The 13,233-nt window shown below is 40.1% G+C and overlaps 1 protein-coding gene across 2 annotated transcripts in view; it reads right to left on the bottom strand.

The window, feature by feature from the left end:
- Window positions 1-1,666: 1,666 nt before the first annotated feature.
- The window catches only part of KLHL24 (kelch like family member 24), a 54,362-nt gene continuing 42,795 nt past the window's right edge, over window positions 1,667-13,233 (bottom strand). For both annotated transcript variants that reach the window (XM_043964147.1, XM_043964148.1), the window contains exon 7: window positions 1,667-6,806. In XM_043964147.1, coding sequence (XP_043820082.1) covers window positions 6,606-6,806 — 201 coding nt within the window. In that variant the 3' untranslated portion in view covers window positions 1,667-6,605. The remainder of the gene's footprint in view (window positions 6,807-13,233) is intronic.

The following is a 13,233-nucleotide window of genomic DNA, read 5'->3' on the forward strand; positions in this document are numbered from 1 at the left end:
CTGCGGGTATGGGCTGGATGGGGAGGTCTGGTGGACCACCACGGCACTTGGCAGGCTGGACTGAAACTGGTCCTCCACTTTAATGGAAGGAACTGAGCTGGGGACTCAAGATCTCATCCTAGTTTGTGTCTGAGCTTCCTGGGGCTGGGGAAGAAGGCCACAGACAAAGCCTATGGGGAAGAACTGCTTAAGGACGGGGGGGCCAGGTTATCTGTGTGTACTCAGTAATAGTGTCTATGGCTTGCACAGATCAGGTTCTTCAATTTTTGCTGAATTTGAATTTGTCTGTACTCAGACCAGCCCTTTTATGTCCATAAATAACAGGGGGGTCTCCCCTGCAGGCAACATACTTTAAACTGGGGCGTTGGCTGCTTCTGCCTTGAGTTAGCAGACCCTTGGTTGGACCAGCTCCCTTCAACCCCAAACTCAACATGAGTTGGTGCTCCTGATTCTTACCAGCAAAAGGGCATTGTCTCTCTTGTATTTGCTTTTATTTTGCAGAATGTCAAGCACAAAAGTATCAGTTCATCAATATATATATTTACTAAGTTGGGAAGAGGGGTAGAAAATGCAGAAATTTTCCTAAAAACCAATCAATGCTTGACAAACTGCTTTCCAAAATACCTGCTGCTTAAGGAGGGCAGTGAAGGCCAAGAATAGGTGGCTAACATCACAGCCTTTACTTCCCGAGGTTTGGACTTCGGCAGAGTAGACGCTTCCTCTACAAGAGCAGGTCATAGCCCCCACTATGTCTTAGCCAGCCTACTGGGTATCATAAGCCTGTAAGAGACAACGGTTTCCTTCTTGATGGTGCAGAGTGCTCCATTTGGAGTCAGAATCACCAGAGTTCAGATCTTGTCCCAGACACTTACTAGCTCTGTGACCCAGGGCAAGTCACTCAATCTCTTTCAACCTCATTTATAAAATGGGGATATAATTTAGCACCTACCTCACAGGGATGTTGTGAGAATCAAATGAGAGAACACTTAGAGCCCTAACGCAATTCCAGCTATCATTCTCCTCATCCGCATCAGTCTTTGATTAACTGCTGGGACCAAAATTAAGTCCATTAGCCAACGAGCCAGCCAGCCTCCTGGTGTGGAGCTTTGGCTTGGTTGGGCTGTTCCCAAGTGATTTCTTGTGGCCACAAAGCCTGTGCTACAACTTTTTCTGCTTAGTTGTCCCTTTCAGAACTCAGACTTGGCTAATGCAGCTTCTGAGGATGCAGGGTCACCTCTATAAACCAAGAGAAAGTCTGTCCTGTTCCCTATTACACACGTCAGGCATTTAGGTGTCAGAGAAGGGTATTGGAAGGGCACAAGATACCAGTGTGTGCAATCCATATTTAACTCAGAATATTTAAAATCATATAAGCTCCCATGCCTCTGTGCCATGCCTTCTCCCCATGAGAAGTCCAAGGATTTCTCTCTTGGTTTCCTTTCCCTCTACCACCTAAATAAACTGTTATTTTATTCTAATTGGATTTGTGTGCAAGAGGGTGTAATTCTTTAAAAAGGAATTCCTAAGAATTCCTATCCCAAACCCATACCTCTTTCCCAAACCCCCACCTATTTCCCCATAACATAAAGGAACCTCAGAGGCCAGAGACTTTGGCCATCAATTTATTTGATAGGTATTTCTGGTGAAGAAAAGCTCAATGCAAACCAAAGTTAAAAGATAAAATTTATTAGGTACATTACATTTTTTAGAATTTGAAGAAAACTTTGCAAGTACATTTAAATAGAACACAAGTACTGATGGGCTACAACAGAACCTTACAGACACTGAAACACAAAGGTTATCTTTCTCAATGTGGAGTCAACGTGGAACTCTGAACTGACAACAATAAATGGCCGTCACCGCTCCGGACTCCTGGCGAGGCTGCACTTGTGTCCAATTGGATAAAGGATTAGCTCGACAGAGTTTTTAATTTTCTGTAAATAAATTGGCAAAAAGTAACAGCTTCCAAGAAGGACGAGAAGAAAAACCCTAGTGGAGGGCGGTGCTAACTTATAGTGGGATGGCAAAAAGAAAATTAGCGGATGTAATTTCTTGATTCGCAAGTATAACCTCAATGTATTTCAAATGAAGTCTATCAGGTTAGGAGGTTATCTGAGTGTCATAATAAGCACCTTGGTCTGAAGACAGAAGAGAAATAAAACCACCCATGACATTCTGCCAAGCAATTGTTATACTACTGCTTAATATACAACTGAATCCCTGAAACTAAGATGCAACCAATTAATATTTTTGAAGATTATGGAAAACACAGGGTACAAAGGTAAATAAGCCTCAGGCCACAGCTTCAAAGAAATAAATTATTACTATTTTAAAGTGTTCTCATCTTCTCCCATTTTGCCTAGTATTCACTACACAAATTAAAAGGTGGGGAACCTTGTTTGTAAAATGGGAAACAAATATAACAAATACCTAAAGCAATTGTTGTGTAGCTTGAGAGTACGGTATTGGAAACAATACTAGAAAACATTAGGCACATCCAGCAAATGCAGGCACAATTATTTCTGAAACTCGAAAATTCAATTCTAACAGACGTTTATTAAGCGCCTACTATGTGCAAGGCACCACGATAGGTGTTGGGGACACACAGACATGAAAATGACCAAGTCCCTGCCCTCCTGGGGCTTACAGTCTCTTTGGAACAAGAATGCAAAATAAGTTACCACATACTTGTCATGTCATTTTCATCATTTATCACTTGATCATCCTCAGTACTAGAGTATCTTGGTGATCACACAAAATGAAAAACATTCATACCAAAAAAAAAATCCCCACACTTCAAAAACACTGTCTAAAGTATGATGAGAAAAGAGAAACCATTCTCCTAGTTTTGGGGAATTATTGATGGGTTCACACTCTCCTGGCTCATGTGGTCTCTGGCACCCAACATTCCAAAGTTTGGTTGGGCCAAACTGCCCCTATGATAATTACAGTACCTACTGGATCATCTAATTAACTAAAGGACTAATGAGGTGAATGAACAAGAACTTGGTTTCCAATGGCTTGGCTTAAAGTATTTCTAAACTAACACATCCCTAAAGGCTAACAGAGCGAGTGATGTTAACTCTTGCTCAAGAGTGCCTTTGCACAAAGAAAAACTGACCCAGGTTTAATAGACATCGGAGATTCTTGTTAGACTAAAGACAGACGGCAGATTCTCTCCCCTTTTGAGAACATCGTCTGAGGTAAAAGATGCCGCTTGCACAGATGAGCCTCCAGATGCTTCCTCACTCCCCCACTCCCCCCTCCCCCCCAACTGGGCCTCTACTTTCTCATGAGTTAGGACAAAACAACAACATGGGCCCAGTCCTTAGCCTGGGCCCTCACAGCAAATGTTTATTGTCTATTGTCATTTCCAGACAATATAAAAAACCTGGTACATAGACGGCCAAAAGTGAAAGAACTTCTGGCATCATTTCCTGAGTTTCACTGGGAATTTGACAGTAGAGCTTGGCAGGTGAGCAATGGCTTGCTGGTAAAATCGAACGCACCCATCAAGAGGAAAGACTGAATGTTAAGCCACCATCAGGGTGAAACCCCTTTCCCAATCTGCCTCAAAGCCTAGAATTCTGACTTTTCTGAGAGTAACTAACGAGCGCAAAAGCTCAAGATCAAAGAAAAGGGGACAAATTCATTTCCTCCCCAAGTATTTTTCTTTCTTAAAAACAAAGTGAAAGAACCTCCAAATTCTTGGCATATCTGAACTTTTAAACTTTTTCAGGCCTTTGGAGACCCAAAAGATTGCTGTTCTATGCCCATTCAAGGCAACGGGGAAGGGGGTCCTGAAAACAGAGAAGGACCCTTCAGTGGGCCCAGGCAGTCAGTCACTCTTAACAAGAGCTAATGAGTCTCATTAGTAGGAGGAAGCCCATACGTGTCCCTGCCTCTGTACTACCTAGAGAAGAAAGCCAGCATTTAAAGGATGTTTTCCCTACAGATACAGAAAACAAATTCACTGCATAGCTTCCTCCCCTAAGGTGGCACAACTGAATAAGCAGAACACAGCACTCAATCACTGACTGCTTTGACCTGGAAGATGTAACCCTCCAAGTAGCTGTTAAAAAGGTGGTCATCACCTCTTTTCACACAGACATATTTCACATGGAAGAAAATTTCAAACTTGCACTTGGCAAGTAAAAAAAATTTTCTAGGAGGTAATGCATTCTCTGACATTTTATTTAACTGGGGTCCACACTACATTTCCCTGCCTTTCTTTGACCATGACAGATGGCCAAAGATGATTCTTCACGTACCTGTGTGTGTGTGTGTGTGTGTGTCCACATGAGCAACAGCTATGAAAAAACCCTCAACTGTACAATGACATTAAGTGGTATTCTGAATACCTACACTAATAGGCAGCAATTCTCCATAGCTGATCAGTTTCCTTAATTGAGGACAACACATAATTCTAGGACATTTCAAAGAATCGGTTGGGTCACTTTAGATCAGGAATAACAACTTCATCTAAATTAACCGGGATTTAAAAAAAACACACAATTCTTGGTGGTCTTTCTGTAGCTAGTTTGGAAAATGACTTGTATGCTATATAGTTTCAGGAATTGATCAAGGAATTTGAATCTCTCTCTACCTTTAAGATGCAGATCTTGTTCCTTAGAATGTCATGTTGATGACCAGAGTCAGCGCACAGACAGGTTTTAAAATGAATGCATAATAGTAACAAAATCCAAGTAAACAGGTCATTCACAAAAAACAAAGAGGCTAGGCCACAAAAGTCATTTATCTGAAGAAAAACAGTTCTGTATCAAGTGCCTTTATTTACAGATGGGCACCAATTTACAAATACACATAAAAATGCAACTGAATCCCTGCACTGCTATCTTCGATAACATTATGTACACAAGAAATTATACAGCCATTTAGTACAAGCAGAAATCCTTTGCTCTAAGAGGAGGGCACATTTTTCCCCTAGTTTCAGCTTCAATGCTTCCTGTTTTAACGGGCTAAGACACTGTTTCACACTTAATGTCTAGTGCTCCCAGATGCCTCTTTTAAAGGCCTCTTATGAGCTGAGAAGCATCCTACACAGACTTCCAGAGAAGGAAACGTCTTTCTGTTTGGGTTTGGGTGGTCTTTGCTCTAATACATTTGCAGGGTTTCCTTTGTACAGTAAGAAGCAGCCCAGGCTTTGATTTCTAGCCAAGTATGAAAGAGCAGGTTTGTACCCCCTGAAAATGACAAGTGAAACAGTCCTGCACTCTATGCTTTCTAACAGCTCTATGGGTATTGCCATGGATGTGACACAGCTCCATATCACTTCAAGTTTGTAAAGCTATGTTACATTAACACAGAACTTGTAACAGAGATCCTTACCTGTGTCCCAGAAGCGCAAGGAAACCACGTCTCCTTCAGTGAAAGCTAGTGGGAGACTGATGAAGAAGCACTGGAAGAAGGGACCTGGGTTTTGAGGAGGCTGACATTTCTGACCCATGCTGGGTGGAAAGGATGCGTGAAGAGGACAGAGACCTTTAAATCAAGGTGAAAGGTCTTCATTCCTTTTTGTAAGTTCATTATGACAACATGACTCACGGTCATGGGTGGTCCCTGAATCTGAACTCTAAAAGGAGCTTTCCCCCCTGGGTGGGAATGGCAATACTTTGTAGCTAATGAAGATCCCACGGAGATCCCTGGACTCTCCCATCCAGAAGCGGGATCCTCACCGAATGAAGGCACCCATTTGTGAGATGAAAGCGGTTCTTGACCACGTGAGCAAGGAGTAGCTACTCTAGCTACATGCATGTGCAGAGGCCTCCATGGTCTCTCCAGGGCCAGGAGCAGTGAGTTGAATCCAAGGAGCACTCACTATGCCTTTCCCTGATGTGAGGCACCGTGCCATTTTCCTTTGAGGGTTTCATACTTTCCAAATGAATTCGCCTGTGATTTCTGGCCACCAGGGATTACTCTATGAGTCTCCCCAAATTATCACGCCCACTGTGGTGGTACATTTCAGGCATTTATCAAACTGAAAGAATCACCAAATTTCCATCCACAAAAGAGAAAAAATTCCACTGATAAAACTTTTCACTTTTAACCTACTTCCTTGTGACAAGATTTTCTGAAAGAAAAGTTTTAAGCAATGGCTGAGCCAACGTAGCCAAGCTGAAGAGGGAAGCCATAGCTAGCTTTCCCCTAGAATGAATGTCACAATTAGGCACAGACAGTCTAAGGAGAACAGACTTAGAATGAAGAGACTATTCACAAATGGTGCCACGCTGTGTAGAAGGGCGGGCGATACATGCCGCAGAATCTACACGGCCCTACCAATACCTGTAAAGGTCACCTCCCCCGAAGGCCTCCCTTGGGATAAGAGTGGGAACACAACACTGGATCACTGTGATAAGTCAGAAAAAAGGGTGCTAACAATTCCTAAGGCTTTGGACATTTTACTATTTACAGTTTGGAAATGGGCCTGGCCCAAGTCAGGGAGGCACAGGAACTCTCTCATTTGCATAGAACTTATAAAAACCAAAAACCAGAAACCTTGAGCGTCTGTTTGGGGCCTTTGGAAACATTCCCACTGGTGGTGGAAGAGGCGTCGGGGGTGGCAGCTTCTCCCTGGCTTCCTGGCTTTATAGTTTTAAGCACTTTTCATTGTATCTGTGAATAGTCACGCAGCCGTGGTAGGACACCGGCCGCGGCATGGCAGCAACCCCAGTGATGATGCTAGTAGCAGGATCGTAACAGAGAATCGTGTCTGTTGCTTCTCCATTTTCTCTTCTTCCACCCAGGATGTAGATTTTGCCATTACACACAGACATGCCGCAGTTTTCCTGTTTGACCAAATGTGGGAAGAAAAAAATGAAGAATTATTCAAGTGTTTGCAGCTGGAAGCAGAAGTCTGGCATAAATAACAACAGCTAGTGCTCACATAGCAATTCAAGGCTTGTGAAGTACTCTACAAGCTCTCGTTCATTTGATCCTTACAGTCACCCTGGGAAGTGGGGCTGTCATTATCCCCATTTTACAGATGAGGAAACTGAGGGGAAAAGAAGCGAAGTGATGGGGGCAACAGTGACTGCCTGAGTGTCTGAGGCTGGATTTGAACTCAAGACTTTCAGATTCTAGGCCCGGCACTCTGTGCACTGTGGCCCCCCTTAGCTGTCATTGTGGTACTTGATTAATAAATACCTGATCCAAAGTTGTACAATTAAAATATATGGCAATTCACTAATATATACTATGCAATTCATACACACACACACACACACAATGAATAATATGCAACATCTAATTTGTTTCCCAGTGCCGAGGGGGTCGGGGTAAGTCAGCAGGAGCTGCGGGCCACAGCCAAACAACTGAGGCCCCTAGAAAAAAAAAAAATCTGGTGGCCAAGAAAGACAGTGGAAAAACCTACCTGCACCAGCCGAGAGGGCAAGTCGCCAGCGGTAGGGTCACGAACAGGACAGGCACGACCAGGCACACAGATGCAGCATGCTTAGACAGGAAGTGCAGGGGGGCAAACTGCACACACTATAAAGGCCTCAGAGTAAAAAGCCGGTCACACAGCACCTATACCCCTTCACAAGAAGCCCAAAACAGGGGCCCTGGTGCCCCCAGAGCAGACCTCAACTTAAAAAATAAATAAATAAGCTGCAATAATGAGTAAGAAGCAAAAAAGAGCCCTCTCCATTGAGAGCTTCTGTATCAATAGGGAAGAAGCCAATACAAACTCAGATGAGGACAATACCCTCAAATTGCCTACATGTGAAGCCTCACGAGGGAAGGTGAATTGGTCTCAAGAACAAAAAGTCTTCCTGGAAGAGCTCAAAAAGAATCTCAAAAATCAATTGAGAGAGGTAGAAGAAAAAATGGGGAGAGAAATGAAAGCAAAACAAGAAAACTACGAAAAAAGAATCAGCAGCTTGGAAAAGGAAGCACAAAGATTGACTGCAGAAAACAATGCCTTAAAAAATTCATCTGGCCAAATGGAAAAAAAGGTGCATAATCTCACTGAAGAAAACAATGCTTTAAAAATTAAAGTGGGACAGTTGGAAGATAAGGAATCCATGAGACACCAGGAATCAGTCAAGCAGAATAAAAAAAATGAAAAAATAGAAGAAAATGTGAAATACCTCATTGGAAAGACAACTGATCTGGAAAACAGATTGAGGAGAGACAATTTGAGAATCATTGGACTGCCTGAAAGCCATGACCAGAAAAAGAATCTAGACACCATATTCCAGGAAATTATTAAGGAGAACTGCCCTGATACCATAGAATCAGAGGATAAAATCATCATTGAAAGAATCCATCGATCACCTCCTGAAAGAGACCCCAAAAGGAAAACTCCAAGGAATATTGTAGCCAAATTCCAGAATTATCAGGTGAAGGAGAAAATACTCCAAGCAGCCAGAAAGAAGCAATTTAAATATCATGGAGCCACAGTCAGGATTGCTCAGGACCTGGCAGCTTCAACATTAAAGGACCGCAAGGCTTGGAATATGATATTCCGGAAGGCAAAGGAGCTTGGATTGCAGCCGAGAATCTATTACCCAGCAAAAATGTGCATTCTCTTTCAGGGGAAAAGATGGACATTTAATGACATCGGGGACTTTCAATCCTTCCTGGTGAAAAGACCAGAACTGAACAGAAAATTTGATCTTAACATACAAGACTCAAGAGAAGTTTAAAAAGGTAAACAGAGGGGGAAAAAAAGGTTACTCAATTAGGTTAAACTGTTTATATCCCTACATGGGAAGATAATACTCATAACTCTTAAGAACTGTAAATGTATTTGGGCAGAGAGAAGGACTTTACACAGAGGGTATAAATATAAATTGTCTTTGATGTGATGATACAAAGAAAACTAAGGGGTTAAAAAGGGAGTCTATGGGGAGGAGAGGAAAGGGAAGGTGGAATGGGGTGAATTATATCATGAAGAGGTGAAAAAAAAACCCTATTACAATAGAGGGAAAGAAAGGAGGGGTGAACATTGTTTCAACCCTACTCTCATTAAATTTGATTCAAAGAGGGAATAACATATACGTTCATTGGGATAAAAAAACTTAGCTCATTCTTTAGGGAAGCAAAAGGGGAAGGGAAAGGGGGGACTGATAGAAGGGAGGACAAAAGTAAGGGAGAAAAGGGTAAAGAAAAGAGAGGGGGGTGATAAAAAGGGAGCGCAGATTGGGGGAGGCAGGGGTAAGAAGTAAAACATCGGTGAGGAGGAATAGGGTGAAAGAAGGGGGGGGAAAGTACAAAGTGGGTAAATATAATGGAGGGGAACAGACAGTCAGTAATAATAACTGTGAATGTGAATGGGATGAACTCTGCTATAAAACAGAAGTGAATTGCAGAGTGGATTAAAAACCAGAATCCTACAATATGCTGTTTACAAGAAACACATCTGAAGCAGAGAGATACACACAGAGTCAAGATAAAAGGCTGGAGCAGAATATATTATGCATCAGCTAAAGTAAAAAAAGTAGGGGTAGCAATCCTTATCTCAGACAAAGTGAGGGCAAAAATAGATCTCATTAAAAGAGATAAGGAAGGAAATTACATCTTGCTAAAAGGTACTATAGATAATGAAGTAATATCAATATTAAATATGTATGCGCCAAGTGGTATAGCATCCAAGTTCTTAGAGGAGAAGTTAAATGAGTTACAAGAGGAATTAGACAGTAACACTATACTAGTGGGGGATCTGAATCTCCCCCTCTCAGAATTAGATAAATCTAGCCAAAAAATAAATAAGAAATAAGTGAAAGAGGTGAATAGATTACTAGAAAAGTTAGACATGATAGATGTCTAGAGAAAATTGAATGGGGATAAAAAGGAATATACCTTTTTCTCAGCAGTACATGGCACATTTTCAAAAACTGACCATGTATTAGGGCACAAAAACATCATAGTCAAATGTAGAAAGGCAGAAATAGTAAATGCATCCTTCTCAGATCATGATGCAATAAAAATTACATGTAAGAAAGAGCCAGGGAAAAGTAGAATGAAAATCAATTGGAAACTAAATAATTTCATTCTAAAGAATGAATGGGCCAAACAAGAAATCATAGAAACAATCCATAACTTTATCCAAGAGAATGACAATAATGAGACAACATACCAAAATCTATGGGATGCAGCCAAAGCAGTGCTTAGGGGAAAATTTATAGCTTTAAATGCTTACATGAATAAAAAAGAGAAAGAGGAGATTAATGAATTGGGCATGCAACTTAAAAAGCTAGAAAAAGAACAAATTAGAAATCCCCAATTGATACTAAACTAGAGATCCTGAAAATTAAAGGAGAAATTAATAAGATTGAAAGCAAAAAACCCATAGAATTGATTAATAAAACTAAGAGCTGGTTTTATGAAAAAACCAATAAAATAGATAAAATATTTGTTAATTTTATTAAATAAAAGAAAGAAGAAAACCAAATTACCAGTATCAAAAATGAAAAGGGTGATGTTACCACCAATGAAGTGGAAATTAAATCAATAATTAGGAATTATTTTGCCCAATTGTATGCCAATAAATTTGACAATCTAAATGAAATGGATGAATATTTACAAAAATACAAACTGCCCAGGTTAACTGAAGAGGAAATAAAATCCTTAAATAAGCCCATATTAGAAAAAGAAATTGAACAAGCCATTAATGAACTCCCTAAGAAAAAATCCCCAGGGCCAGATGGGTTTACAGGTGAATTTTACCAAACATTTAAAGAACAATTAATTCCAATATTATACAAATTATTTGGAAAAATAGGTGAAGAAGGAGTTGTACCAAATTCGTTTTATGACACAAATATGATGGTGATACCAAAACCAGGCAAAGCAAAAACAGAGAAAGAAAATTATAGACCAATCTCCCTAATGAATATTGATGCTAAAATCTTAAATAAGATATTAGCAAGGAGATTACAGCAAGTGATCACCAGGATAATACACTATGACCAGGTGGGATTTATACCAGGAATGCAGGGCTGGTTCAAAATTAGGAAAACTATTAACATAATTAACCACATCAATAAGAAAACCAACCAAAATCATATGATTATCTCAATAGATGCAGAGAAAGCTTTTGACAAAATACAGTAACCCATTCCTAATAAAAACACTGGAGAGTTTAGGAATAGGGGGAGCTTTCCTTAGAATAATAAACAGTATCTACCTAAAGCCATCAGCAAGTATTATATGCAATGGAGATAAATTAGAGGCCTTCCCAATAAGATCAGGGGTGAAACAGGGATGTCCATTATCACCCCTATTATTTAATATTGTACTAGAAATGTTAGCTTTAGCAATCAGAGAAGAGAAGGGAATTAAAGGAATTAGAGTAGGCAAGGAGGAAACAAAACTATCACTCTTTGCAGATGATATGATGGTATACTTAAAGAATCCTAGAGAATCAACTCAAAAATTACTTGAAACAACTAACAACTTTAGCAAAGTAGCAGGATATAAAATAAATCCACATAAATCATCAGCATTTCTATACATGAGCGACAAAGTCCAGCAGCAAGAGATAGAAAGAAAAATTGCATTTAAAGTAACAGTAGATAATATAAAATACTTGGGAGTCTACTTGCCAAGACAAACCCAGGAACTCTACGAACACAACTACCAAACACTCTTCACACAAATCAAATCAGATCTAAATAACTGGAAAGATATCAATTGCTCATGGATAGGCAGAGCTAATACAGTGAAAATGACAATACTGCCTAAATTAATTTACTTATTCAGTGCCATACCAATCAGACTACCTAAAAATTATTTTATAGAGCTAGAAAAAATAATAACAAAATTCATCTGGAAAAACAAAAACTCAAGAATATCCAGGGAAGTAATGAAAAAAAATTCACAGGAAGGCAGGTTAGCGGTACCAAAGCTGGAGCTTTACTATAAAGCGGCAATCATCAAAACTATCTGGTACTGGCTAAAAAATAGAGTGGTAGATCAATGGAATAGGCTAGGCTCAGGAAATGCAGTAGTAAATGACACTAGTAATGTAGTGTTTGATAAACCCAAAGACTCCAGCTTCTGGGATAGGAACTCAGTATTTGACAAAAACTGCTGGGAAAACTGGAAGATAGTATGGCAGAAATTAGGCATAGACCAACATATTACACCTTATACTAAAATAAGGTCAAAATGGATACATGATTTAGACATAAGAGGTGATACCATAGGTAAATTAGGAGAGAAAGGAATAGTGTACCTATCAGATCTTTGGAAAGGAGAACAGTTTATGACCAAACAAGAGATAGAGAATATTATAAAATGCAAAATGGATGATTTTGATTACATTAAATTAAAAAATTTTTGTACAAACAGAAGCAATGCATCCAAAATTAGAAGGGAGGCAGAAAGCTGGGAAACAATTTTTGTGGCCAGTACTTCTGATAAAGGCTTCATCTCTAAAATATATAGGGAACTAAATCAAATTTATAAGAATCCAAGTCATTCCCCAATTGAGAAATGGTCAAAGGATATGAACAGGCAGTTTTCTGATGAAGAAATCAAAGCTATCTATTCCCATGTGGAAAAATGCTCTAAATCTCTAATGATTAGAGAGATGCAAATTAAAACAACTCTGAGGTACCACCTGACACCTATCAGATTGGCTAAAATGACAAAAAAGGAAAATAATAAACATTGGAGAAGCTGTGGGAAAATTGGAACACTAATGCATTGTTGGTGGAGCTGTGAACTGATCCGACCAATCTGGAGAGCAATTTGGAATTATGCCCAAAGGGCGATAAAGCTGTGCATACCCTTTGACCCAGCAATACCACTTTTGGGTCTTTTTCCCAAAGAAATCATGGAAGGGGGAAAGGGACCCACATGTACAAAAATATTTATAGCTGCTCTTTACGTGGTGGCAAGGAATTGGAAGTTGAGGGGGTGCCCATCAATTGGGGAATGGCTGGACAAGTTGTGGTATATGAATACAATGGAATACTATTGTGCTGTAAGAAATGATGAGCAGGAGGAGTTCAGAGAAACCTGGAGGGTCTTGTGTGAGCTGATAATGAGTGAGATGAGCAGAACCAGAAGAACATTGTACACAGTATCGTCAACATTGAGTGTTGACCTACTGTGATGGACTATAGTCTTCTCACCAATGCAATGGTACAGAAGAATTCCAGGGAACTCATGATAGAAGAGGATCTCCAAATCCAGGAAAAAAAAAAAAAAGAACTGTGGAGTATAGATGCTGAATGAACCATACTATTTCTTTTGGTTTTGGTG

This window comes from Dromiciops gliroides, chromosome 4 (assembly GCF_019393635.1).
Source record: "Dromiciops gliroides isolate mDroGli1 chromosome 4, mDroGli1.pri, whole genome shotgun sequence".
In the NCBI taxonomy this organism is placed as follows: Eukaryota; Metazoa; Chordata; class Mammalia; order Microbiotheria; family Microbiotheriidae; genus Dromiciops; species Dromiciops gliroides.